This window comes from Balaenoptera musculus, chromosome 16, assembly GCF_009873245.2.
Source record: "Balaenoptera musculus isolate JJ_BM4_2016_0621 chromosome 16, mBalMus1.pri.v3, whole genome shotgun sequence".
In the NCBI taxonomy this organism is placed as follows: Eukaryota; Metazoa; Chordata; class Mammalia; order Artiodactyla; family Balaenopteridae; genus Balaenoptera; species Balaenoptera musculus.
In genome coordinates this window covers 26,852,453-26,880,069 of record NC_045800.1, presented here as the reverse complement: position 1 = coordinate 26,880,069, position 27,617 = coordinate 26,852,453, and the positions used below count along the sequence as shown (strand labels likewise).

Sequence of the window (27,617 nt, the reverse complement as noted above, 5' to 3'; positions counted from 1 at the left end):
GGGTGAGGCTTAGCTCCTGGAGTGCGGGTGCCCACGAGGGGGTGCTGTTTCAAAACACAGGCCCACTTGGACTAAGGAGAAAGGAACGTGCCGCAGGTAAAACGTCAGACAAAGAGGGAGTCTGACAGTTGGACAAATTGGGAAAATAAAAAGATACGCAAAAGGTAATTATCCCCTTATTACCTCGCGCTCCCCAACTAGGTCCCCCCGCGCAACACAAAATAATGCATTACAGTATGCCTATAGCACGTGCCACTCAGGCTCTGCTGAACGCGACTACTACTCCCAGGCTCCCTCGCGGGGCCAGTGCCCTCTTCCCGGGTGCAAATGGGTATCGCCGCTCAGTCTTCTGGGATCCGTAGTCTTGCAGTGTCTCTCGGGAGTTGTAGTTCCCTTCCCACAATCGGCTGGGCGAGGCGGCGCCGGCGATCAGAGCTGCGCCGGGTGTTCAGGGGCCAAGATGGCGGCGCGCCGGGGACTAAGAGACGGAGTCGCGCCGCCTCCGAGTGGGGGCCCCGGCCCCGACCCTGGCGGTGGAGTGCGCAGCAGCGGTTGGGGGAGTCGGAGCCAAGCGCCGTATGGCACTGTGGGCGCTGTGAGTGGCGGGGAGCAGGTGAGACTGGCGGGCGGCCCGCGGCTGGCAGCAAAGCGGCGTGTGCCGGGCGGTGACACGTGGACGCCACAGGAAAGGGAAGAAGCGTTCGGGAGTCGATGCCGGGTGGCTGCGGAAGACGGATTGAACCGAGCGGACCTGGGTCGTTTGCTGGGGGGATGCGGGCAGAGGCGGGTCCTTATGGCGATTCCTCCGGAACGCCGGAGGGGCAGAGCAGGGTGTAGGAAACCTGGCCCCTGTGTGTGGGGGACTCGGACCTAGAGTAATAGAGTAAGACCTCCCTCTAAGGATGCCGAGTGGGGGCTGCCTGTAGCCCAGCGCCGCAGTGCCTTTTCGGAGCCACGTGGGGTGGGGGGGAGCGATTTTCCCGGGATAATTTGTCTGCTTCCCCTCCCCCTCTAGGCGGCCCCGGCACCCACGTGGGTTGGGCGGGGGGGGGGGAGGCCCTCGGGTCCACGTGGGGGCGGGGAGGGGATGTCCACGTGGCTCCCGCTCCAGGCTGCCGGGCATCTCGTATCGGCGCTGGAGCCGCACTGCCGGGAACTGGGTGTGTCTCAGCCGGTCCCGCCATCTCCGATCGGCGCTGGGGGCCCCAGGCTGGGAAGGAAGGAAGGTAGGGGCTGTTAGAATCAACTTTGCCCAGAGCCTTGGAGGAGTTTTTTTCTTTTTGCTTTGGTCCGCGTCGCCCCTCGACAACGGATGGTAAAGGACTTTCCAGGTGTGCGGGTAGTCTGTTCCCTGCGGATGGCGGAGTGTGTTGGGGAGGGTAGAGGGCTGAGGTTGAAGGGCTGTGGAGTGGCAGCCTCTGTCCGACCGGCTTGGGGTGGGTTGTGAGTCATGGGCACTGGCGTTTTTGTTGCCTGCAGTCCTGCCTCGTTCGTAATTCAAGGGGCATGGGAGGTGTCATCATTTACATGGCACAAGCTTAAGGAAAGGGAATCCTCTCCTTCCCTCAGTTTTCCTCAAGCATCTCTTTTGAGGAGGCAGCTAAGGCCTGCTCCTGTGAATTGATACAGACAAATTTGAGATGGTCTGTGTTTAAGCTTCTCTGGAATTTTTGCTGGGGATGGCAAAAGTTGGAGGCGATCTGAGAACTACTCAACACTAGTTGAACGTTTACTAAATGGGGGGGGGGAACATTCTTTCTGTCATACTCTTTTTTTCCTGGTCTTCAGTTTCCATACTTAAAAGTGTTATCGTCCCACTCCTCACCAGGGCTTCTTAAAAGTTCCCACCCAGAGTGGAGGTCGGCAAGACTTAGTTTGAACTGTTATCTCTCTTAAGCAATTAAGCTGAGTCCTTGAAAGCTTTTTTTTTTTTTTTCTTTTTTGGTTTCTAGTTGGGAGTTGGGCTGCAGGCTGCCAGGTAATATCAGTTATAGCAGACCAATCCAGGCCCTTGGGGGTGGGGGTGGGGAGTTGCTTCTGGGGCTCTAACTTGGGAGCTGCCCACCCGCTCTTCCCTTATTTTCTCAGAGGCCACATCTTGTGGGGCTGGTGCTGCCCACCCAGCAGCAGTGGGGGAGAGGCAGGAAGTATCCATGATCCAGCTGTAGTCCAAGTTAGGTAGTCATTTGGAGTTGGAGAGGGTCTTATGGAGAGATTGTTCACCACAAACACACACACACAAAGATGAGTATGTGGAAGCTAGTCAATCAGCCAGCAACTTACTGAGATTCCACTATGTTTAGACATAGGGGATACTATGGTAAACCGCACATGGTCCCTGTCCTCCAGGATCTTATGTTTTTATCAGGTTAGACAGACAGTAAATAATGATGAGGGGGACAGAGGAAAGTGCAGCATATTATATAATCAGCAGTAGTAATCTACGTTGCAGGGTCTGGGAAGAGACATTTTAAGGTGAGATTGTGGGGGGCGGAGGGGAGGGGGAGCTTTCCTCAGAGGGAACAGTGTGTGAAGGCCTTGAGGTGGGAGAGAACATGGCTTATTGGAGAAACCCGTATGGCTGGTGTATACAGAGACAGACAGAGTGGTGAGAGAAGACACGCTGGAGGAGTCTGCTGGGGAATACCAGGACCACTGTAAGCCATTTAAGGACTTTAAACCTAGTGCTAAGAGCAGGAAGATGCCCTTGGAGGGATTAGAGAGTGTCTCAAGAGGTGATCAAATGTGTATTTTCACGTTTGTAGCTGGTTTTGAACCCTGCAGGGACAAGCCGGATATGGGAAAGCCAGTCGGGAGGTTGTTAAAGTTAAGAGATGTTGGTGGCTGGCACACTCTTAGCCTGGGCTTATCCTCTCCATGATCTTGGTACTCTGGGAGCTGTGCTGTTTGGGGTTTGAGGGGAGGGACGGGTGAGGTCAGGTAAAGAGGGGGTTCTGTGACTGGGGCTCCAGTACCTGCCTGATGGAAGTGGTGATAGGTGGTTCATAAAGCTGGACAGTGTCTTGAGATTCTGGCCTAGTAGCTGGGTCAAGTAGGTGGCAGGGCAAGAGATGCAGCCTCTTTGCTCACCTGGGAGTGTTTGCTGAGCGAGGTGCTATTCAGCTGCTAGTTGTAATTACAGGATTGTGAAGGCCTGGGAGGAGTTAGTGCCTAAAACCTGCCACCTTTTACTTCATCTCTGGGCCTGGCCTCCTAAAGTGTCCCTATCTATCCTCTTCTCTCATTAGGCATGGTTATTCTTCAGCTTGATTAGGAGGGGGGGGGGGGTGCAGTCACACCTGTTGCTTTTTTTTTTTTTTTGGAAGAGGTACAGAGTTTCCCTTTGCTGCCAAAGGAGAGGTAAGACTGGCTTGTCTGTGTTTGTTCCTGTTCTCTGGCCTTTGCATCATCTATAATTTCGTATAGTGGAGATACCCCTGCCTCTGGCCTCCGGCCTTGCCAGCCACTTCTGGCCCTGCCCACACCCACACTCTTGACAGGCCTGGGCGGATGGCTCCCTGCCTGACAAGGCTGAAGATGTTGTTGGTTCTCAGGGAAGAGGTGGGGTGGGGCGGGGCTTTTCCATCCACCAAATCAAGCTTTCTCCTCTTTTGCTCTAACCTGGTTGGGGTAGGGAAAGAGACTTTTCCCTTGGGACTACCTTTGAGAGGTTGGGTGGCACACTGTAGGGCCTTCAAAATAGAAGTTCGAAATAAGTGTGACTCTCAGCTGTGTATACTGCGATACACTGTGCCAGGCATGGTGGGTGACCAGGAAGTATAAGCACAGTTTAAACCCTTCCAAGAGCCAAGAAAAATATAAGCTAATAGAATACAAAGGGTTATTTGCCCCAAAGGAACTTGGAATATAGTTTTAGTAATGATGCAAGGAATGTCATGGGATAGGGAAGGGGGTAGGATGTGATTGCCAGAAAAGTGAGTGGTACAGGAACACGTATGAATTCGGGGTGTGAGGAGAGATGCGTTGGGGAAGCCTGAGGTGTCTTCTTGAAGAAGGTGAGATTTGAGCTAAGCAGAGAAGAGAGGCCTAAGTGGGATTTGAGGGAGGTAAGGTGGTTGTAGTTGGAATTGCCTGCTTGCTGACCTCCTCTCCTTTGGTGTGCTCCTCAGAATGTCTGTCTTCATCACTGCCAGCAGATAACTCTTCTGAACAATCTTGGTCTTTTTGATGTTTTTATTCCCCAGTTTATCAATCTCATGTGGTTCCAAGTGTTTCTGGATGGAGTCTAAACTTTTTTTTTCCCAGAAGGTTCTTGAACACTGCCATCTGGTTGTGGCTGTGGCTCATAGTTTGTACTTCTCTCTGCCCAGCAAGTCCAGAGTGTGTTGGGGCTCCTGCTGAGTCTGAGACCATTGGTGGAGGGCTGGGTACCTGGTTTACAGAGTGTATAAATCAGCTGCCCCCGAGGGCCCATGCCCTGCAGCCTTCACTGTGCCTTTCTGACCTTATCCCCTTTTGCCCCAGGTGCTGCTGCATGAGGAGGGGGATGATTCTGGCTTTGTCAGTCTATCTCGCCTGGGCCCCTGTTTGAGGGACAAGGACTTAGAGATGGAGGAGCTGATACTGCAGGATGGGACACTGCTGGGGACCATGCACAGCTATATGGATGCCTCCCTCATCTCCCTCATTGAAGATTTTGGTGGCCTTGGAGAGGTGAGCTGGGGCTGGGCTTGGACGTCTTCAGGCAGGAGCTTTGGCTCAGTGGCTCTGTTTTCCTAGCACCTTGGTTCCTAGATACTCAGCCTGAGTCCTTGAAGTGTGTTTTTGTTTCTCGGTGAGAGTTGGGCTGCATCCCATGTAAGAGGATGCCCTGGCAGACTTGGATTATCATCCAAGGCCTTTCACCCTGCCTGGGCCCCTGACTTGCATGTTCAGAGGGTTCTGATCGTTGTTTTGAGTCCAATTCCAGCTTAGCCAAGGGTTGTCTGCTGAGCATCCCACATCTTACCTGAGGGTGTAGGGAGTATGAAACATAAGTTCAAGACTCAATTTTGATAGGTCTCTGTTGACACTAGAGAGATGGTGGATGGTAGTAAATGAGATTGGAACCCATGCCTCCTGGTACTAACATCTCTCTCTGGCAAATTGAGCTGAACTGAGCCTGGGAGAGGGATTCTCTTGGCATCCAGTCCTTCTCAGTGGCCTGGTAGGTCATAGGGATGGTGGTGGGACCTTCCTGTTGTCTTTCCTGAGCAGAGCAGGTTATCTCTGGAGGACCAGAATGAAGTGTCACTGCTCACAGCTCTAACAGAGATCTTGGACAATGCAGATTCCGAGAACCTGTCTCCATTTGACAGCATTCCTGACTCAGAGCTGCTTGTGTCACCTCGGGAGGGCTCCTCTGTAAGTGTGGGATGAGGGGAAGGGGGTGTGTGGTTGGTGCAAAGGTTAGAACCACATCCACGAGCCTACTCATAAAGTTCTGAAGCACAAACACATTTCAGGTCTTTTTCTCCCTTTTAGCTGCACAGGCTGCTCAGCCTCTCTCGGACACCCCCAGAACGTGACCTCATCACACCGACTGACCCATTGGGGCCCAGCACAGGCAGCAGTAGAGTGAGTGGGGTAAGCCTGACCTAGGGAGCCTCATGGACTCCCAGGGGGAAGAATATATGGGGACAGGTCTGGGAAAAGATATTCCTGGAGAAAACTCTTATGTCTTATCTTCTCTCCTGTAGGTTGAGATGTCTCTCACAGATCCTCCTTGGGACTTCTCTCCACCCTCTTTCTTGGAGACCTCTTCCCCCAAGCTTCCTAGCTGGAGACCCCCAAGGTCAAGACCCCGCTGGGGCCAGTCCCCACCTCCCCAGCAGCGTAGTGATGGGGAAGAAGAGGAGGAGGTGGCCGGCTTCAGCAGCGAGATGCTTGCTGGGGAGCTCAACAACTCTGTGAGCAGCATCGCAGACTTCCCCATGCACCTGGCCTGTCCCGAGGAGGAAGATAAAACAGCAGTAGCAGCAGAGATGGCAGTGCAGGCAGCTGGCGATGAGAGCATCTCTTCCCTGAGTGAGCTGGTGCGGGCCATGCACCCGTACTGCCTGCCTAACCTCACCCACCTGACGGCACTTGAGGATGAGCTTCAAGAGCAGCCAGATGATTTGACACTGCCTGAGGATTGTGTGGTGCTGGAGATTGTGGGCCAGGCGGCCACAGCTGGCAACGACCTGGAGATCCCAGTTGTGGTGCGACAGATCCCTACTGGACCCCAGCCTGTCCTCCTGGATGACTCGCTAGAGGCCAGTCCAGCCTTGCAGCTGATCATGCCTGCACTAGAGGCAGAGACAGAGGCTGCTGTGCTCAGGGAAGCCCTCTGCCCTGAGAAAGAGGGGTTGCCACTGGACTCAAAGGAAAAGCTGGAGTCAGCCTGCTTGTTGGAGCCCAGGGAGGTCATGGAGCCAATGGCACCCAAGGGGCCTCAGAACCCACCAGCCAACGCAATGCTAAGTTCCCAGAGAGCTCGAAAGGGCAGGAGGAAGAAGATCAAGGAGCAGCCAGCTGCCTGTGCAGAAGGTTATGCCAGGAGGCTGAGGTCAGCCTCTCGTGGGCAGTCTACAGCAGTTACAGAGCTGACCTCTCAGGGAGGCAGCTTGTCTCAGGAGGACCTTCAAAGAGAGGTTGCACCTCCCCATGGTAGAGGGAAGCCCCGGGCTTGGGCTCGGGCCTGGGCAGCTGCCTTGGAGAAGCCTGGCTCTGGGAACTTGGAGAGTAGTGCTGGACAAGCTAGTCCTGCTAAAGAAGGTCCTCTAGACCTCTACCCCAGCCTGGTTGACCCCATCCAAGCCAACCCTGTTTCAACCCATCTCTCACTGGTTGACTCTGCTCAAGCTGACCCCATGCCACTTGACTCTGTTGAAGCTGATCCCACTGCGGTTGACCCTGATCCCACTGTGGCTGACCCTGTACCTGTTGACCCTAAACTGGTTGACCCTCTCCCAGCTGACCCAGTGCTGATTGACCCAGTTCTGCCTGACTCAGCAGCAGTTGACCGTGCAGTGGTTGTTCCCATCTCAGATGACTTGCCTCCAGTTGACCCTGTCCTAGCCAAGCCAGTACAAGTTGACTCTCTTCCCAATGACCTGGCTCCAGTTGACCCTGTACTAGTTAAGTCTAGGCCAACTGATCCCAGACGTGGTGCAGTGTCATCAGCCCAGGGGAGTCCAGCCCCCCAGCTCCTCCTGGAGTCAGAGTCCTCAGACCCCCCAAAAGCCATCAATCCTGAAGTCAAGGAGGTCATGGGTCCTCTGAAGGGGGAAAGTGGTACTAGTGCCACAACCCAGGAAGCCAGGCCTCGGCCTCTTAGCCTGTCTGAGTACCGGCGACGAAGACAGCAGCGCCAAGCAGAGGCAGAAGAGAGGAACCCCCAGCCCCCAGCTGGGAAGTGGCCCAGCCTCCCAGAAACTCCCACAGGGCTGGCAGACATCCCTTGTCTTGTCCCACCAGCCCCAGCCAAGAAGACAACTCTGCAGAGAAGCCCTGAGGCTCCTTCTGAGGCTTGCTTTGCACCTGTGGGTCCCAGCCCTGTCTCTCCTAGTCCTGAGCCACCTGCAGGCAAACCTATGACCTCAACTCCCACTGAGCAGGTGCCATCCCAAGAGATGCTACTGCCAGCAAGACCTCCACCTCCTGCTGTGCAGTCCATGCCCCCCACAATGCCCACTGCCCTGCCTTTTCCTACGGGTGGGCTGGGCATGACCCCCATGCTGCCCCTTCCCACAAATGGGCAAGGTGTCCCCAGTCTGCCCCCACCACCCTTGCAGCCTCCTAGTGTTCCGATGTCTGTGGGGCCAGTGCCACCTGATCCCTTTACTCACTATGCCCCTGTGCCACCCTGGCCTTGTTATCCCCCCTTGTCCCCTTCTGGCTATCCTTGCTTGCCCCCTCCACCAACGGTGCCCCTAGTGTCTGGTACTCCAGGTGCCTATGCTGTGCCCTCCACTTGCAATGTGCCTTGGGTACCTCCTCCTGCCCCTGTCCCACCTTATAGCTCCAGCTGTACCTATGGGCCCTTGGGATGGGGCCCAGGGCTGCAACACCCTCCATTCTGGCCTACTGTTCCCCCACCTTCTTTGCCTCTAACCTCTGTTGGAAGAGCTGTTCCCTCACCCAAGGTGGAGCCCAGTGGCATCCCACCTGGCCCTCCTGATAGTGTACTGACTGTGCCGATGGCTCCTCCCCTCAGTCTTGGGGCAGCTGGCCAGGGAGCTCCACAGATAGAGCCCACCAAGGTGGAGGTCAAGCCAGTGCCTGCATCTCCCCATCTGAAACACAAGGTGTCCTCCCCGGTGCACAGCCCTCGGATCAAGGCTCCACTGTGTCTGCCTGCTGAGAGTGTGGCTGTTGAGCCTGCATCAGAGAGGCTAAAGCCTGAGCCCCAGGAAGCTAGGCCCAGAGAGAAGGCACCCTCTCCTGTTGCCAAGGCTGTTCCCACATCTGCACCAAGGCAGAGCACTACCACCAAACTGCCTGCTGTCCACCCAGCCCGTCTAAGGACACTGTCCTTTCTGCCTACCCCACGTACCCAGGGTCCTGAGGATGTGGTACAGGCTTTCATCAGTGAGATTGGTGAGTGCCACACCATTCAGTTGGTGTGAAGAATGGCATGGGGGTTGTGTGAGGAGTGTCCTCCATAAAACAGGATAAACTACCTTGATGGGACTGACCTTTGTTGGATTTCTTTGGAGAGTTCTTGAGAGGTAGAAGTCTGGGTTGGTTTGATTCTTTCTGCTTTGTGTTGCTGCCTTGGTTTACTTAGTACAGTGGGCATGGGGAGCCTAGGGGAAGAAGTGAGGTGACTTGGGACTTCTGGGACCTGTGTACTCAGTTGATAGGGGCTGTGTTGTATGCTTCCACAGGAATTGAGGCATCGGACCTGTCCAGTCTGCTGGAGCAATTTGAGAAATCAGAAGGTGAGGAAACCTGGGTAGCTTTGCTCCAACCCTTTTTTGTTGATGTTTCCTTTGGGCCTAGCCCTGTAGTTGCTTAAACTGGGGGGAGGGAGAAGGGGAGTCTCAGCCACTAGAGCAGCCCCCTAATTGGAATGGGAAGATAAGATTTACCTGTGGCACAATCTAAGCCAGGGAGAGTGGTGAGTACAGCATGGCAAGAACTATAAAGAGTAGATGGATGGGGAGATTCAAGTGGGTTGGGTTATTTGGGGAGGTAGCTCTCCAGGTGAGCCTTGGAAGACAGGAATTCAGAGGCTGTGTGGTGAATAAAGGCAGAGGTATAGGAAAGATCGCATGTGGTGTATTTGAAAGGCAATGGATAGCTCAGCTTCTCAGTACAAGGCATGGATCTAGGTGCTGCGGGAGATATTACGTCCTGTTCTCAGATGAGCTTATGGTCTGACTGGGGAGAAGAATTTGCAGAAATGACTGCTGAATTGGTAACAGGTATCTGTAGTACAAGGCAAAATAGAAAATATAAGTGTAGATCAAGAGTAGGTTATAAGACTAGGAAGTTAGTTAGGTGGGTTATGTAGAGCCTGGAATGCTAGGCTTAGAAGTTTGGACTCCCCAGGTTCAGTGGGGAGTGTGCTTGTTTCTGAGCAGAGAAGGGACATGATTAAAAATATACCTGGGTACCCACTGGAGGAGAATGGATCTCTGGGGAGACCCAAATGGAGTATGTAGGCAAAATGGATTTTCCTCCTTTGGGTCTCAAAGCCAGCCCTTCTGCACCTCCTCAGTATGGAACATCTGGTTGGGCTTTTAACTAGTATGGTTTCTTTGCAGCCAAAAAGGAGTGCCCTCCCCCGGCTCCTGCTGACAGCCTGGCTGTAGGAAACTCAGGGTAAGTATGGGGACATGAGTGAGTTACCCTACAGCTGTTGGTCAGCAGCCGGCCGGCACTCCAGGGCTGTCAACTGGATGCCTCTGTTACAGGGACATTTAGTCCGCTCTAGTCTTTCCCTGTTCCCCACCCCCAGCTCAGCCCATCACTACAGGGTACTGTCTTGAGTGGTGAAGTAGGAGGATATATATGTACCATTCTCTGGCTGATTCCAGTCTGGGGTTCCAAATGGTGATGCCTTTTATCTTCTGGCAAGTCGTGCTTTTGGGGATTTCTTTCCTTTATTTAACAGGCGTTAAGGTTGCTCAACACTGGTAATGGTGTAAGAAAAACTGGGGGAGGATATTCATGGCTAGGGCTCCCCTGACTCCTTGGGGGGCACAGGCATCCTGGACCTCCTTGTTCCCCATTCTTCCAGCACCAAGAGGCCTTTTTTTTTTTTTTTCATGTTCATGATACCCCATCCTGTTTTGCCAAGCATATTTTCCTCCACATTGATTTTGGGTTGGTTTGAGCCGGGCACGAGAGGCTCCTGGCTTGGAGGAGGTGGGGGGTATTCAAGGTCATCCAGGAATAGGGCAGAGCTGAGTTGAGACCCAACCTACATAAAGTTCAGTCACTAAGACCCCTTTTGTGCTGGAGGAGAATGACTGGGGCAGTTTGTGCCCCCCATTCCTCTCTGCACGCACCCCTCTCCCATTGCTTTGTGAGCAAAGCAGATGTACAAGATGTCGAGGAGGCAATGAACCAGGCTTTCCCTTTTCCCCCCGCCAGCAGCGTTGACACTCCCCAGGAGAAGAGGCCCCTAGACCGGTTACAAGCCCCAGAACTGGCCAACGTGGCAGGTGGGTTCAGGTTGGGGAACTCTGCCTTTGATTAGTTTATGCAGTAAATGTTTTTAGAGCCTGCTCTGCACCAAGTGTGTGTAGGTGTTGGGGATACAGAGATCTGATCCTCGTCCTTGAGGTTCTCACAGTCCAGGGGGCAGATGTCAGATGTGTAAACAAATAAGCATGTTGAGTTTCAGATGTTGTGTGTTAAAGAAGCCTGTGTGGCTTATAGTGGGATCTGAAGAGGGACAGTCAGGGCAGGGTTACATAGAAGGTAATCCTCAAAGCGGAGGCTTGAGAAAATCACTGATACCAATCAGGTAGATTTATGGGCATTCTAGGTAGATGGAATGGCTTGAGTGAGCTGGAGAAGCAAAGCCAGCCCAGTATGTTTTGGGAAATTGTGAGTGGTTCATTTTGGCTGGAGTGTAGTGGTTGATCAGAGCTCAAGGAAGAGAGAAAGCTGGAGTGGAAAGCAGGAGGTCAGGTTATGGGAACTTTGAATGCCATGTTAAGCTGGTTGGACTTTATACTATACATTGAAGAAGCAATTGAAAAAACTTTACCACTTTGGTTTTTGGGTGCTCCCACCAGCAGGAATGTGGAAGACAGGTGGACAGGTGTGATGCCCGAGGTAGGAGGTTATTAGGAGACAATTACATGAGTTCAGGCAAGATGCAGCCCAGAAGTCAGGCAGTTCTGAGGGCAGGGAGTGAGTCTAAGAATGAAGAGGTAGGACAGACAGGACCTGGCCACCAGCTAGGTTTGGGCAGTGAGAGGTTGAACAGTTCAGGAGGACCGTAGCTGGTTGGGTTTCTACTGCTGGTCTCCAAGATGGGGAACTCAGGGGAAGGAGCTGTTGTAACAGTGGGAGAAGTTGGGCTGTTGATCATTGTTAGTATACTCTGTGAGATGAAGTGGGGATCTCTAGAGCCTATATTCACAGTGTTTAGAAGTGTAGAATCGGATCTCATCCTGCTATCTCCATCCTCCCTCCCCTCACAGGGCTCACCCCTCCAGCTACCCCTCCCCATCAGTTATGGAAGCCCCTGGCTGCTGTCTCACTGCTGGCCAAAGCCAAATCTCCTAAGTCCACCGCCCAGGAGGGAACCCTGAAGCCTGAAGGAGTTACAGAGGCCAAACATCCAGCTGCAGCCTGCCTCCAAGAAGGGGTCCATGGCCCTAGTCCAGTCCATGTGGGCTCTGGGGACCATGACTATTGTGTCCGGAGCAGGACCCCCCCAAAAAAGACGCCTGCCCTAGTCATTCCAGAGGTGGGCTCCCGATGGAATGTCAAACGCCATCAGGATATCACCATCAAACCTGTCTTGTCCCTGGGCCCAGCCACCCCGCTGCCCCCATGCACAGCTGCCTCCCAGAAGCCACTTGATCACAGGACTAGCAACGATCAGGCAGATCCCCCAGCCCCTTGCCTTGCCCCATCCACCTTGCTGTCCCCTGAGGCCTCACCCTGCCGGAATGACATGAACACTAGGACTCTCCCTGATCCCTCAGCCAAGCAGCAGTCAGTGCGCTGTTATCGAAAAGCCTGCAGGTCAGCCAGCCCCCCAAGCCGGGGCTGGCAAGGCCGCCGTGGCCGCAGCAGCCGTTCTGTCAGCTCTGGGTCCAACCGGACCAGTGAAGCATCTTCCTCCTCATCCTCATCGTCGTCTTCCTCATCCCGGTCCCGGTCCCGGTCCCGGTCCCGGTCCCTCTCCCCCCCACACAAGAGGTGGCGAAGGTGAGCTCTGATGGCCTGTTAGGTTCTCTCCACTTCGGAAGTTCTCTCCTCTGGTTTACTCTGAAAGCTTTAGCACATTGACTTTGATACTTTCAGGCACTAAGGCTTCTATTTCTGTCTTTGGCTTTTGTCTTCTCTCCCTTTCCTGGATTTGAAGGAGGCAAGCTGTGAGAAGATAGCTCCTATCCCCTGTTGGAGATTGGGATGTCTCTGAGGTCTCCTCCTTCCTGGAGACCTGCCTTGGGGAGACAGTTAGGGTTTGATCTTGACCACGTTGATTCCTTTGCATACTGTATCAGTCCTTATTTCTGCTATTTTCCTGGTAGTATGTGGGATGGTGGGCTGGTGGGTTGTTAATGGCAAACAGTCCTTCCTTTAATCATCTGTTGAGGAAACAGTCTGGGACAGTTCCTTTGGGTGTCACTGTGGCCTCAGCTATTTTCTGGCAGTACCTTTTTCTCAGTAATAGACCCAAATTTTTCCACTTAATCAATGAAGAATTCTTGGTTTTTGATGGTGAAGCTTATCTTCAGAAATGTCCCCTACTACAGGTCTAGCGCATCCCCTAAATGCCGTGGTCATAGTACTCCTATGAGACATATGAGGGGAGCAGGATCCCAGAGACCCAGGCCTGCCCCCCTCCCCACCCGCAGCGAATTGTAAGACCTAGGGCCCAGCCCTTTATCTCCGAGTCTCCATTATTTTTATTCTTTCTGATTTGTTAAATATTTTTCTATTTTTAATTGCATAATTGAAAATAAATATGATCTGTGCCCCAATACTCCAGAACATCTAAAGTTCATGAGGTTCTTAGTTTGGTCATCTGTGAAGAGTTCTTCTATATCTCCTCTGCTCTGCTTTGCCTTTGGTCCTGAGCTTCCTGACAGGGAGGCAGGGCTGGGGCCAAGGTGAGGTAAGTGGAATATACCTGCACCGCTCCCAGCATTCCTGTGTGCCCCTTTGTTCTCCAGGTCCAGTTGCAGTTCCTCTGGACGTTCCCGAAGATGCTCTTCCTCTTCCTCCTCCTCATCTTCCTCCTCGTCTTCCTCATCCTCATCATCTAGTTCCCGAAGTCGGTCCCGCTCTCTATCTCCTCGCCGGAGAAGTGACAGGAGGCGGCGGTGAGCATGTTTTCAGGGAGTCGGTGCATCTGGGGTGCAGGTGCCTAAGAGTTCTGAGACTTGAGCTGCCTAATGTCTGGGGCACTGATGGCACCTTCTTCTCTTGTCAGGTACAGTTCTTATCGTTCACACGACCATTACCAAAGGCAGAGAGTTCTGCAGAAGGAGCGTGCAATAGTGAGTAGAGGAACAGGTCCTGGGAGGAGAGGGCTTGTCCCTGAGCCATGACATGAGCTCAGAGAGCCATCTGCAGCTATGGCCTTGGCTCATGGTGTGTCAATTTTCCTTGACCTAACATAGGAAGAGAGAAGAGTGGTCTTCATTGGGAAGATACCTGGTCGCATGACTAGGTCAGAGCTGAAACAGAGGTTCTCTGTTTTTGGAGAGATTGAGGAGTGCACCATCCACTTCCGTGTCCAAGGGTGAGGTTGGGCCCTAAGGTCAGGATGTCCTGTCTCATTATCTATCTTGATGCTTCTTTGTCTTTCCCCCTTGCTCTGGTGTGTTAGGCAATATAGGCACCTTCATTTCTACAGTTAGAGGGCTGGCAATTTGGGGAATGAGAAGAACCACCCCAGTCCATTACTGTACCCTGGCGAGCTGTCTCTTCTCCATGGCATGTGCCCAAATAGCCATGTCAGCCTCTGTCTCACCCTCCCCACCAGTGACAACTATGGCTTCGTCACTTATCGCTATGCCGAGGAGGCATTTGCAGCCATCGAGAGTGGCCACAAGCTGAGGCAAGCAGATGAACAGCCCTTTGATCTCTGCTTTGGGGGCCGCAGGCAGTTCTGCAAGAGAAGCTATTCTGATCTTGGTGAGTGGAGGGAGGCCCTGAGCCTTTGGTATCATCTCCTCCCTCAAAAGGTCCCCAGCCTTTTGAGAGGGGCGCTAGCTAGGCAGACTTGTCTTCCTCTGACAACGTGAAGAGCCTAAGGGGTGGAATGAGAGGAGAAAGGGGTGCTCACCTGTCTTTTGACTTAATATCCAGGTGATTTTAGCTCCATCCATTATAGACATGAGAGGTAGCTGGCCATTTGAGGACGCTGTGGTTGGGAGGTGTACTCAGAGACCTTGATGTTTGTCTCTCTCTACCTTTATAGACTCCAACCGGGAAGACTTTGACCCTGCTCCTGTAAAGAGCAAATTTGATTCTCTTGACTTTGACACATTGTTGAAACAGGCCCAGAAGAACCTCAGGAGGTAACCCTGGGCCCTTCTCCCCCACCCCCTTTTCTTTGGAGGTGCCCAACCTCCTCCATTCCCTCCCCCAGTCTAGGGGAGACAGCTGCTAGTGAGGAGATGACTGTTTTATAAAGAAATGGAAAAAAGTGAAATAAAAATGTGTTAAATCAGATTTTTTTAAAGCGGTATTTGTTTTTTATAATAGGCATTGAAACACATTAACTTGCATTCCTATGTAAGATGGATGGGGTTGAGGGGTTCCCCCAGTGTTTGGAAAATCGAAGTCACTATGCAGACTAATAAACATGAACTAGAGGGAACTGCCAAGTGCTGTTGTGCTTCTTTCTATGGTGCTAGTGCCAGACAAGTCACTTTTCCTCTCTGAACACAACAGGGACATGCTTACTTCCGTTTATTTCCTAGGACCCCTCTTTGGTCAGGTGTAGAATCCTCTTGTACTTGAAACTGCTCCTCAAGAGTGTTGTCAGTGATATCAGTCATCTAGGAGTGCCTCTCAAACTTTAAAAGGGCAGTTGAATCATCTGGAGATCTTTTAAAAATGCAGATTCTGACTTCTGGGATGGGGCCTGAGATTCTGCATTTCCGACAAGGGTGGTGCTACTGGTCCAGGAAGGAATTTTAATATCAAGGACCCAGAGGAAGCTCACACTTGTTGCAAATAAAGGTTTTTGAAACTGAGGCTTGTGTGTATGTGGACCATAATAGCTTGAGCACAATGCTTGGCATTCAGCAGGTTCTCAGATGTTTAAAGAATGCATGCAGGTGGATAGACCTTTGGGGAAGAGGGAGATGTAGGAATTATACCAAGGACAGGGGAATGCCTGAGAAAGGCAAAGGAGAGGTGTGTCCCTTGAGAAAGTGGATCCTTACCTCCCTGAGGGGCATGAATGGGAAATAGTCAAGGGGTAGTGCATAGGACTGAAGGGATTGCTGTTTGCTAATATGAACTGACATAGAAGAACTTGGAATTAACTTGGCAGGCCTGGGCAGTGATTGATAAATTTGAGTAACTCATGACAAAGGAGAGGCAGTTGAGGGGTTTTCTAGTTCTTCCACAGGGAGGGTTCATAGTGTGGGCTGTGCCCCAGGTGGTAGAAGGGTTATTTTCAGGATTATAGGTTTGAAGAGATTGCTGCTGTCACTCAGGTTTGGTGCACAACCCCTTTTTCCCTTCATGGAGCTGACCTAAGGCTGTGTTATGTAAGAGAGGAAAGGGTTGTCTCATGGGCAAGTCATGATTGAGGTAGGGGCAGTTTTGAAGGTCAACGCCTCACCACTACCACAGATAACCTGAAGCGTCCTCTGTAATGGAGGTGGGAGTGCAGAGGTTGGGGTGGTATCTTGAGAAAGGGCCTCCCAGGGTGTTGGAGGCAGTGAAGATGAAGAGTGGGAATCCACGGGCAGCGCGAATAGGGTAGGTTGGGAGATCATGTGACCAAGTTTAGAGGAATTCAAGGTCAGTTCGGGCCCGCCGGCCCACTCATTACTCTGGCATCCAGATGCCAGGGGCGCGGGTAACCGCAGCACTGAGAAAAGGTGGCTCCATCAAAAAGGCAGGGCGCGGGAAGTCCGAAGTTTTCCCGCCGCGGCTGAGGGCGTGACCCCTGACGTCAGGGTTCCGCCTTCACAAAGCAGACCGGCGGGCTCCGCCTTACCAAGATGGCGACACTCGCGGGACCGGAAAGCGTTAGTAGGTTTCGCCTTTACCCTGTCTCCGAGGTGTGGGCGGGGCTGCTCTGCGGAGTGCGCCCGCCCCTTCCGCCGTGCCCCGCGAGGCGCTGTGGCGTCACGGGGGTCCGCCCCTACCCCTCCTCTTCCGGGTTCCTGAGTCGCGTGCGTCGGCAACGGTAGTGACGCGTATTGCCGAGAGGATGGCGGACGCCGGCTTGCGCCGCGTGGTTCCCAGCGATCTGTATCCCCTCGTGCTCGGCTTTCTGCGCGATAACCAGCTCTCGGACGTGGCCAATAAGTTCGCCAAGGCAACAGGCGCTGTGAGTCCCGGGCATGATTCATGGGCGGGGGTGGGATGACCACCGGGCTCCGGGCCCTGACATGCTTAGGTTTGCAGGTAGGGAGGTCTGTGGGGTCCGCCAGCCCAGTGTCTGCCAGGCCTTTGTGCCGAGCTCTCGGCGGTGGCCGGAAAGCCTGGAGTTTCGGCGTCTCTTCCACGATGTCTCACTACGTGGCGCTGAGCTTTGTTGCTTTTTTTCTGGTGAGAGGGGCGGCGGTGGCAGCGTGGGAACCTCGTGGCCTAGGTCACGTGGCTGGCGGAGTGCGGCGAGGCGGCAGCGTCGTGCCCCACCGGAGGCAGTGGAGGCTCCTGGTTCTTTCTTTGGGCCTTATGTTGGCTGTTGCCGACCGTGACTTGGCCTTAACTCTCAATCGAATTTACCCGGGACCCAAAAAATAAGTAAAATTGCTTTAGAAATAATGAAGGCTGGGATTTTTGTTATTAAAGAAGAAAATGAACGAGTAGAGGCAGGGTTCTGCTGAAGCAGGATTGAGCATCATAGCTCTCTCTGCCAAGCAGGCATAGCTGTTGGCTTGAATCTTTGACTTGTGGCATCAGACAAGTCTAGGTTTGGGAACAGCCTCTGCCACTTTTGAAATGTATGATCCAGGCAGCTTGCTTAACGTCCCTGAATCTGTTTCTACTTCTATGGGGATGTCATCAGCCACTTTATAGGATTTTTGTGAGTTTCAGTAACATTATATGTACATATACAAAGTGGCAATACCGGTGCCTGGTGCTCAGGAAGCATCAATGAGTGAAAGCTGTTATCTTAGTTATCGTACCTTAGGATGTTCTAAAAACAAGTAAAAGGAAGATGACCGGGAACGTGAAAGGTTTGGAATCTACATCTCAAGGAGAGCAGACATGACTGCATGAGAAAACACCTTGAGGGTAGAGTGGAGTGGTATGGTGGTCCTTAGCGGTCTTAGTCTTTGACTAAGAAGGTAAGCTTGTTCTTTGTGGTAGAATCAGGCTACGCAAGTTGAGAGTCAGATCGGCCTCAGAAAGGGCTGCCTTAAGCTGGGACAGCCTGCCATGTGATCTGATACAGCTGCTTTCATATTGGAACTGTTTTGACTGTTAGGGAGGCTGAAGAGAGTGGGCTGGATGAAATTGGGCCTTTCAGAATCAGAAATCTTTTTTTTTTTTTTAGGCAGAATAATTCTTTATTTATTTTATTTATTTTATTTTTGGCTGTGTTGGATCTTCGTTTCTGTGCGAGGGCTTTCTCCAGTTGCGGCAAGCGGGGGCCACTCTTCCTCGCGGTGCGCGGGCCTCTCACTATCGTGGCCTCTCTTGTTGCAGAGCACAGGCTCCAGACGCGCAGGCTCAGTAGTTGGGGCTCACGGGCCCAGTTGCTCCGCGGCATGTGGGATCCTCCCAGACCAGGGCTCGAACCCGTGTGCCCTGCATTGGCAGGCAGACTCTCAACCACTGCGCCACCAGGGAAGCCCAGAAATCTTTTTTATGTGACAAAAAACTAATCTCTGTGGAGGGTTTACTAAGGGCAAGATGCTATTTCCAGGTGCTAAGCCCCTTATATGCATTATTTCTTATCTTCTCAACAAGTTAATAAGATGTGTAGTGTCATCTATCTTATAGGGAAGGAAACAGTCTCAGAAAGATTAAATGATTTATTTTTCTCTTAATTTTTATTTATTTATTTATTTTTGGCTGCATTGGTTTGTTGCGGTGCGCGGGCTTCTCATTGTGGTGGCTTCTCTTGTGGAGCATGGGCTGTAGGTGTGCGGGCTTCAGTAGTTGTGGTACGCAGGCTCAGTAGTTGTGGCTCGAGGGCTCTAGAGCACAGGTTCAGTAGTTGTGGCACACGGGTTTAGTTGCTCTGCGGCATGTGGGATCTTCCTGGACCAGGGCTCGAACCCATGTCCCATGCATTGGCAGGTGGATTCTTAACCACTGCGCCACCAGGGAAGTCCCAGATTAAGTGATTTGCTCAGGGTCACACGTTAATAATTGGCAGAGGTGAGTTTCACATCTACTCATCTAACTTTGAGCCTGTATTTTTGTATATACTGTAATGCCTTGCTATTTTTTTGGACACCAACTTATAATCTATAATCAGTGTAATAGCTGAATGCAATTCTGTACTGAATATGTAACATAGATTTTTACTAATCTTCTTTTGGAGGATGGTTTCCAGTGATTTGGAATTATAAACCATGTTGCCGCAAACATCCTCCTGTGTAGATGTTTGTTTCATGGGTAAGGATAAATTCTTAGATAGTACACTGCTAGAGTAAAGGGAATGCATATTTTTAAAGGCTTTGATAAATAGGATTGACAGGTGGGGGAATAGATAGATGGTGCCAGAGACTACAGGGATAGCCCAAGTTTTTGATACCAAAAACTGGGAAATACATAAATAGAATATTTTTCTCCTAATTTATACAAGCAGGAGAAGTCTTACAGAGATGTAACATTTATATCAAATTAAAACTTTCTTACCCTGCTCTCTCTCTTTTCTCTTACAGACCCAGCAGGATGCCAACGCCTCTTCCCTCTTGGACATCTATAGTTTCTGGCTCAAGTAAGTCTTCTCTGTGCTAATGTGGCTGTTTTCTCCCCCCACGTAGGCTGGACTGTGTTCTTTGGTTTGGGAAGGTCCTGATTCCCCAGGAGTTAGCCTAATCTACCTCAACAGGTCCACCAAGGCCCCAAAGCGGAAGTTACAGGCAAATGGACCAGTGACTAAGAAGGCTAAGAAGAAGACTTCATCCAGTGACAGCAGTGAGGACAGCAGCGAGGAGGAAGAAGCCCAGGGGCCTCCTGCTAAGAAAGCTGGTAAGACCCAGCAGGGAGTTGTGGTTCCAGGAAAAGGATTTGGAGCCTGTCTGTGCTAAATGGCTGATTCTTACTGGGACCTGTACTTTTGTTCAGCTGTACCTGCCAAGCGAGCCAGTCTGCTTCAGCATCCTGGAAAGGCTGCAGTCAAGGCATCAGAGAGCAGCAGCAGCAGTGAAGAATCCAGTGATGATGAGGAAGAGGACAAAAAGAAAAAGCCTGTCCAGGTTTGCAACTTTGAGAAGGAAAAGGATTGCTAAGGGATTGGAAAGAAGAAACTAAAATCTTGGCTTTTAGCTTGATGGCGTTAGGTATATAACAGGTGATTACATGGTTTTTCAGGGAGGTTGTAGAAGTAGGAGGTTTGGGAAGGATTATGTGAGGTTGAAGTTGAGCCCTGAATCTAGAGGAAATTCAACCTGTTCTGCTTCCCTGGCAGTATTGGGTTTCTCTGGGATACTGTCAGCGACTCCAAGAGTAAGAGAATATGTTTTGTGGACAGGTACAGGGAACTCTAGACAGGAAATGGCAGGGACAAGGCCTAAAAAAGGAGGCACCTAGGAAGCTTTCTACCTTAGGATGTCCTTTGGGTGCCCTGAAACTCTTGCTGATTCTCTTGGTTGTGTGTTTTCTCACAGAAGGGAGTTAAACCCCAAGCCAAGACAGTCAAAGCTCCTCCTAAGAAGGCCAAGAGCTCTGATTCTGATTCTGACTCAAGCTCAGAGGATGAGGTGCCAAAGAACCAGAAGCCAAAGACAACACCCGTGGCAGCTAAAGCTCAGGCTAAAGCCCCAGCCAAACCAGGTATTGTTTATGTTCCTAGGAGGCTGGACTGGGGACCAGGTTGCCCTGGGGACTGATGTGAAAATTCCTTAATTCAGCACAGGAGTGAAATGGCACTGGTTGTTGAACTAGAGGTATTGACTGGTGTCATTTTTTTTAAAAAGAAACATTTTCCTAGTAAGTAAAAACTTTTATAGTTAGGGACTAGTAACTACAGAAATAGTCTGCAGTGAGGGAAAACATGTTTTAAAGACTTCAGAGGGCATATTCAAATAATTTGCATCATATCATTTTTTGGAAGACAGGTTTATTCCTGAAATTGGGCAAGAAATTCATCCTTTGATGTAGTAAACCACAGCATTCTCCTTCATGCTTCCTCCAAAGGCAAGAGAATTGACAGACTCCTAAGTTCCGCGCTAATAGTTCCATGCTAATAGTTCCGTGCAACATTTGCCACAATAGTGTCTGTCAAAGTGGCTGGCCATGGAAACTCCAGCACCGCATTCATCTGAAGGGCACTCCTGACGCAGACTACTGATTTTGCCATTTTCATCCACCTTACAGTATTTCAGGACAGCCAGCTTAGCCTTCTTTCTCTTATGCTTGTTCTTCTTGGGAGTGGTGTAAGACTTCTTCCTTTTCTTAGCACCACCACGAAGTCTCCACACAGATGAATGGACTCTTTTTTTCTTTTTTTTAAAATTTATTTAGTTTATTTTTGGCTGCGTTGGGTCTCCGTTGCTGCATGCAGGCTTTCTCTAGTTGTGGCGAGCGGGGGCTACTCTTCGTTGTTGTGTGCGGGCTTCTCATTGCAGTGGCTTCTCTTGTTGTGGAGCATGGGCTCTAGGTGAGCAGTCATAGTTGTGGCGCACGGGCTTAGTTGCTCTGCAGCATGTGGGATCTTCCCGGACCAGAGCTCGAACCCGTGTCCCCTGCATTGGCAGGCGGATTCTTAATCAATGCGCCACCAGGGAAGCCCTGGTGGACTCCTTTTGAATGTTGTAGTCAGACGAAGTATGGCCATCCTCCAGTTGCTTGCCAGCAAAGATCAGTCTTTGCTGGTTAGGAGGGATTCCTTCTTTATCCTGGATCTTGGCCTTTACATTTTCTATTGTATCTGAAGGTTCAGCCTTGAGAGTGATGGTCTTCCCTGTCAGGGTCTTCATGAAAATCTGCATCTTGACGGCAGCGCCACTGCAGATGGCGGATCCGAAAGCTGTCTGTATACTCGCTTACATTATTTCTTTTTTCTTAGGTACACCAGCTCGGCCAGCAGCTAAAGTAGTCAACGGCAAAGCAGCTGGTAGTAATAGCAGCAGCAGCAGTAGCAGCAGCAGCAGTGATGATGACTCAGAGGAGGAGAAGGCAGCAGCCGTATCTAAGAAGGTATGGGCCTTAATTTCTACCAGGGAAGAAGGAACTGGGGATGGAGGTGGTTGGGGGGTCTCCATTGCATGGCGGGATTGGTTGGGTCAGTATTTTCCTGTGGTAATTGATTTTCTCTGTGTGATGCAGACTGTACCTAAAAAGCAAGTTGTGGCCAAGGCCCCAGTGAAAGCAGCTGCCGCTCCTGCCCAAAAGAGTTCCAGCAGTGAGGACTCCTCCAGTGAGGAGGAGGAGGAGGAAGAGCAGAAGAAAAAACCCATGAAGAAAAAACCAGGTGACTGGACACGGGGAGTCAAGCTGCGCGACTGTGACCAGGGCCCAATGGCAGGAGGACCTCTGCAGTCACCACGTGGACCTTGGCATGTGTCAGCCAGCTTCTCCCAGAGAGAGGAGAAAGCCACGTTGCCTTTTATAACCTAGACTCAGAAATGGCATGCCATCATCTCTGCCGTAGTCTATTTGTTAGAAATGAGCCACTAATCCTAGCCCACCCTCGAGGGATAGGGAATTAAGCTCCATTTCTAGAAGGAAGCAGTATCAAAATTTGTGTACATATTTTAAAATCACCACACTGTCCCTTTTAAACAGGTCCCTATAGTTCAGTTCCCCCGCCTTCTGTTCCCCCACCCAAGAAGTCCCTGGGAATTCAGGCTCCCAAGAAAGCTGCAGAGAGGCAGCAGCCTGTGGAGAGCAGTGAGGACAGCAGCGACGAGTCTGGTGAGTCATCATCACCTGTGGTGAGTGGGTCTGGGGAGCGTATGAGGAGTAGGGAGGGAAATGCTTCTGTCCCTTCTGCTTTTTTTTTTTTGGCTGCGCCGTGTGGCTTTTGGGATCTCAGTTCCCTCGCCAGGGATTGAACCCGGGCCACAGCACTGAAAGCCTGGAATCCTGACCACTAGGCCACCAGGGAACTCCCTGCATCCTTCTTTTCATTGCCCCTGGTTGGGTTGGGACTCTGGACCCAGCCTAATGCCATAGGTTCTTTCCAGATTCAAGTGCTGAGGAAGAAAAGAGACCCCCAGCTAAGGCAGGCATCTCCAAAGCAACTACTAAACCAGCTCCAGCAAAGAAGGCAGCAGAGAGCTCTTCAGACAGCTCAGGTAAGGCATAGGAGGCCCTCAGGGCAGTGGGAGCTCCAAGGGCTCCCCTCAGTCTGATTTGGGGAGATACTCACTCCATTCTCTGTCTAGACTCCGACAGTTCTGAGGATGAAGCTCCTGCTAAGCCAGCCAGTACCACCAAGAATTCCTCAGGTAAGCCAGCTGCCACTCCCAAGCAGTCTGCGGTTAAGCCGGCTACAACTCCCAAGCAGCCTGCAGCCAGTGGCCAGAAGCCTCTGACCAGAAAGGCTGATAGCACCTCCAGTGAGGAGGAGAGCAGTTCTAGTGAGGAGGAGAAGACAAAGAAGAATGTAGCCACCCCTAAGTCCAAGGTGATGGCCAAAGCAGCTCCGTCTTTGCCTGCCAAGCAGGCCTCTCAGGGTGGTGGGGACAGCAGCTCTGATTCAGACAGCTCCAGCAGCGAGGAAGACGAGGAAGAGAAGACGCCTAAACCCCCAGCCAAAAAGAAGCCACAGAAGGCAGGGGGAACTGTAGCCCCTTCCAAACCAGCCTCTGTGAAGAAAGCAAAGGCCGAGAGCAGCAGCACTTCTTCCTCTGAGGACTCCAGTGAGGAGGAGGAAGAGGAGAAGCCCAAGGGCAAGGGCACTCCAAGACCACAAACCCCCAAGGCCAATGGCACCTCTGCACTGACTGCCCAGAATGGAAAAGCAGACAAGGACAGCAACGAGGAGGAGGAGGGCAAGAAAAAGGCAGCAGTGGCAGTTGCTAAGCCAGGTCTGTATCCAAAGAACCTGCCTCCTGGGTTTGTCCCCCATATCAGGATGGGCTCTACTCTTGGGGTGGGATAGGGAGCCGAGGCCCATGACTGGCTTCCAGTTAGTTGGAGGCCCTCAGTGTGGGACCCTGGGAGGAGGGACAGGAAACTGGTCTCCTGAGTCTGGCTTTTTGTTTTGTAGGTTCAGGAAAGAAGTGGAAGCAGAATGAGGCTGCTAAGGAGGCAGAGACTCCTCCAGCCAAGAAGATAAAGCCCCAGACCCCCAACACATTTCCTAAAAGGAAGAAAGTAAGTTGTCTTATTTTCCTCTCAGGAGCCAGCGTTTAGAGGAGAAAGAAAAATTGCAGAGCACCTTGACAGCTCTTTGCCTGGCCTGGCATACGTGCTGTGGGTGTAGCTCAGGAGGGCTTTCCTGTTACATGACCACTCCATCCTCAATTTCCTTCTTCATTCTTCTCTAGGGAGAACGAAGGGGATCCTCCCCATTCCGAAGGATCAGGGAGGAGGAGATCAAGGTGGATGCCCGAGTGGCAGACAATTCCTTTGACGCCAAGGTGAGGAGAGAGAGGGTCTTCACCATTCTTGAGGGGGTGGGGTGAGAGAGAGGATAGCTTTTGGTTCTGGTTGGTAGGAGGTTCTCTGGGTTCGGGTTGGCTGGAGCAGGGAGAAGAAACTGACAGGGCCCTGGCGTTGTCCTTCTGTGTGCTAACCACCTGTCTCTACTTACCAGCGGGGTGCAACTGGAGACTGGGGGGAGCGAGCCAATCAAGTTCTGAAGTTCACCAAAGGCAAATCCTTCCGGCATGAGAAAACCAAGAAGAAGCGGGGCAGCTACCGGGGAGGCTCCATCTCTGTCCAAGTCAATTCTGTTAAGTTTGACAGCGAGTGACCGTGGATCATCTGTAGCACAGCAGGGGTGATGATCTGAGACCACTCACTTTCCCCAGTGGACCTGGGAACCCTCAACTTTATCGGGGGAGGGTCTCGGTGAGGAGAGCAGTTTAGATTAGGTCTGAAGGCTTTGCATCGTAACATCCTCTAAGGTCCTTTTCTGTGTTTGTGGTTTTGTACAGATTTGTTTTTGAGTGTTGGGTAGCAAGGACAAGGTAAGGGGAGTGTTCTTTTTTAAGAAAAATTGTTTTAGTTGTCATTCTCCCTGTTTCGTGGAAGTTCTCATACTGAGAAATTTGTATATTTTACATTAAATCATTTCCTATTGATTTTTGTTGTGGTTTTCAGAGGTGGGTTCACAGATTAAAATCAGCTATCTTCCAAGATGTGGTAAAGGTCACATGTATGAATTTTTATAGTTGGATAATTCTGTCTATGGGAGTGCTTGCGTTCACGTTTCATCCTTCCTACCCCTCAGGGCCCTGGTGAGGGGCGGTTAAGAATGGTTAATGTATGTATCTGTTAAGCATGAGCTATGTACCTCATTCGTGGGGTCTAGGACTGAAGTTTTCAGCAGCATGGACTTACCTACTTTGGGGGATAAAATTTACTCTTTTGTTTCAGGCAAAATTCTGGTGTGGTGTGAATGCCGTGGGGTCAGTCTGAATATTTCGTTTGCTATAATTTTATTATTACATAATGTTTGTAATATATGTTTTTTAATTTAAAAGCATAAACTTTTTTATTGTTCAAAGACAATTTTTGATTGGCTTGACCCTTAAGAGTGTCGAATACTAAATTGAGGGCTACATCTTATTTTTTTACATTTTAGAGAACAAAATAGCATTAATTTAATCTGAAAAGCACATATCACTTGGTATTTCTGTCTTGGTAGCAGTGGTGACACAAAATTAGTTTCTTAGTTTCATTAACTCCTACATGGTTGGGAATCACTGATCAAGAAAGTGAAAGAAGAAAACCTATAATTAAAAACCTTAATCCTCAGTAGGAATTAGGTTACATTATTCAGGTGAATTTATAGGTAACCTGTAAATGGAGGATGAGAAGAATCGTTACAAAGCATTTTATCTGGTAATACTTGAGTTAGAGTGGTGTTGGGAGAGCATCCTAACAGGATTATTGTGTCTTGTAGTTGGTGCACGGGAGCAACTGATGTGCCCCCTTCAGAACGTTGACTCTCAGTAACAGTGGAGGTAACAGTAAAAAACAGTGAGCAGAGATATGACTCTTAGGCCAAGCAGGCTGATCATAAAGCTGTAGGAGATGACTGTTGGCAGCGCTCAGCCAGAGTAAGATTGGGAGGAAAGTCAACGAGTTCTCCGAGTTCTCTGGGGCTGGTCTGTCCCTGTGTTGGGAAAGTGTGCCCTCGCTTTATGGATGAGGTGTAACTTAAGGTTAGCTTCCCCTTGTTTGGGTTCCACAGATAACCTGGTTTTCTGTGTCACTGCCTCTAGGAAGAAAATGTGCTCTTCACGCTGACATACGTATTCAGTCTGCATGGTAAAAGTTCTACATCTTACTAAAAAATAATAAGCTGGCTGGTTTATAATGTATCTTGGGAGTTTTATTAATGTGAGTCCAAAGCTCTCCCACCTCCACTCGGAACAACTTGGGTGCCAGTTGGAGGGCTGGGGCCCAGACCTGTGGGTTCACTGTGGAGCCTTCTTGACTATTCCTTATCTCATGGTACCTTGTCTCATGGTGCCTTGTCCAGGCAATAGACCAGCCTGTGCGTAGTCTAAATTGGGGATTGGCAAAATGGCCCATGGGCCAGATCCAGTCCATGGCTTGTTTTTGTGTTGCTCAGGAGCTAAGAATGCTTTTACATTTTTTAAAGGGCTTTAAAAAAAAAAACGTGACAGACTTTATGTGACCACAAAGGATATAATGTTTACTATCTGGCCTTTTACAGTTTGCAAAACCCTGGCCTAAATCAGTGATTTCACAACACTGGCTGAAAATTAGAATTATCTGGGGATCTTTTAAAAACACTGATACCCAGGGACCCATCTGCTGATCGGTTGAATCAGATCCTGGTGCTCTCTGGTGGATTCTGGGAGTTAAGATTTTTTAAAGCTCCTAGGTGATTCTAAAGAGCAACCAGAGCTGAAAACCACTAATCTAAGAGTATCTGAAAAGAAATGAGTTGGTAATTTTTCTTTCCTCCCCTTATGCTTTCATTTTCAAATGTACTTGTTAAATCTAATAGTATAAAGTAAAAATTAAATTTCTGTTTTATCCCCATTTTCTGGGACTTGATTCTTTTGTCTCTTTCCAGGGAGTTCCTCTGTGTGTACTACTACATGCATCCTCTCCCCTTTCTCCTCACACATATGGAGTAGCTTGCTATATGCAGTGTTTCATAACTTTGTAGCTCATTTTTAATGACCCCATTGTATGGAAGTAGCATAGATTATTTTAAGTAGTACCTTATTGGTAGCTGTTCAGGTTGTTTTAGTGTTTTGTTATTATAAATAGTGCCATAGTGGATATTTTATACGTGAGACTGAGTATTCGTGTGGGTATTTTTATAGGGAATAGTTTAAGAGTGATTGTTGGGTCAAAGGATGTGTACGTTTAACGTTTGTTCATCATTGCTCTGCAAAACCATTGTACCAACTTGTAGTTCCAACAACACTTTATGAAAGTACCTCTTTGCTTGCCCTCTTGCCAACACTTAACCAAGTTGATCTTTGCCACTTGGATAAATGATAATGCTCAGTTTTTTAAAATTGTGGTATAAAACATTAAAGTTGCCATCTTAACCACTTTTAAGTGTATAGTTCATTAGTGTTAGTACTGACATTGTTTTGCAACAGATTGCTATGATTTTGACTACTTTAGATATTTCATATAAGTGGAATTAGACTGTATTTGTCCTTTTGTGACTGGCTTATTTCACTTAGCATAATGTCCTCAAGGTTTACTCATGTTGTAACATGTGGCAGGATTTCCTTTTTCAAGGCTGCATGATATTCCATTGTATGTATATACCACATTAAATTTACCCATTTCATTGTTTAGTTTCAGGGACCTGAATTCCTACCTATGCTGATGGGTTCTGGCAGTGTTGCTGAAATCCACACGTTAAGTGAATCACACACATGATGGCTCATGCCCATCTGCAGTGTACCTCATATGGACACAAAGCAGGAAACTTTCCAATATCCTTT

General features: G+C 50.3%; 2 protein-coding genes across 9 annotated transcripts; both read left to right on the top strand.

Moving 5' to 3' along the window:
• The first annotated feature begins 437 nt into the window (after positions 1–437).
• PPRC1 (PPARG related coactivator 1) lies at positions 438–15,003 on the top strand. 8 transcript variants are annotated; one of them, XM_036828900.1, is made up of 14 exons: positions 438–613; positions 4,486–4,674; positions 5,218–5,364; positions 5,485–5,577; positions 5,700–8,583; positions 8,874–8,927; positions 9,756–9,813; positions 10,588–10,658; positions 11,649–12,384; positions 13,356–13,505; positions 13,616–13,682; positions 13,806–13,927; positions 14,171–14,322; positions 14,609–15,003. In XM_036828900.1, exons 1-14 carry the CDS (start codon positions 461–463, stop codon positions 14,710–14,712), a joined length of 4,980 nt encoding a protein of 1,659 aa, XP_036684795.1. In that variant the 5' UTR covers positions 438–460; the 3' UTR covers positions 14,713–15,003. The 8 variants fall into 8 exon arrangements, with proteins under 8 accessions (XP_036684795.1, XP_036684792.1, XP_036684794.1 ...); XM_036828897.1 differs by having other exon boundaries at positions 5,485–5,586; XM_036828899.1 differs by having other exon boundaries at positions 5,485–5,586; positions 10,591–10,658; positions 14,609–14,985.
• Positions 15,004–16,527: 1,524 nt separating this feature from the next.
• NOLC1 (nucleolar and coiled-body phosphoprotein 1) lies at positions 16,528–27,214 on the top strand. The gene is made up of 13 exons (XM_036829082.1): positions 16,528–16,702; positions 19,218–19,273; positions 19,388–19,527; positions 19,624–19,754; positions 20,166–20,331; positions 21,566–21,696; positions 21,826–21,970; positions 22,285–22,413; positions 22,686–22,796; positions 22,887–23,531; positions 23,714–23,820; positions 23,994–24,086; positions 24,263–27,214. The coding sequence occupies exons 1-13, from the start codon at positions 16,583–16,585 to the stop codon at positions 24,419–24,421; spliced, it is 2,133 nt and encodes a 710-aa protein (XP_036684977.1). The 5' UTR covers positions 16,528–16,582; the 3' UTR covers positions 24,422–27,214.
• Positions 27,215–27,617: the final 403 nt, after the last annotated feature.

What these genes read in the sequence shown, in the direction of transcription:
- PPRC1 (XM_036828897.1), top strand. Translation starts at nt 461, where the DNA reads ATGGCGGCGCGCCGGGGACTAAGAGACGGAGTCGCGCCGCCTCCGAGT. An exon ending in ATTTTGGTGGCCTTGGAGAG is followed by an intron (nt 4,675 to 5,217) that starts GTGAGCTGGGGC and finishes TTTCCTGAGCAG; the next exon opens with AGCAGGTTATCTCTGGAGGA. An exon ending in CCACACAAGAGGTGGCGAAG is followed by an intron (nt 12,385 to 13,355) that starts GTGAGCTCTGAT and finishes TTTGTTCTCCAG; the next exon opens with GTCCAGTTGCAGTTCCTCTG.
- NOLC1 (XM_036829082.1), top strand. Translation starts at nt 16,583, where the DNA reads ATGGCGGACGCCGGCTTGCGCCGCGTGGTTCCCAGCGATCTGTATCCC. An exon ending in GGACAGCAGCGACGAGTCTG is followed by an intron (nt 22,414 to 22,685) that starts GTGAGTCATCAT and finishes GGTTCTTTCCAG; the next exon opens with ATTCAAGTGCTGAGGAAGAA. An exon ending in CATTTCCTAAAAGGAAGAAA is followed by an intron (nt 23,821 to 23,993) that starts GTAAGTTGTCTT and finishes ATTCTTCTCTAG; the next exon opens with GGAGAACGAAGGGGATCCTC.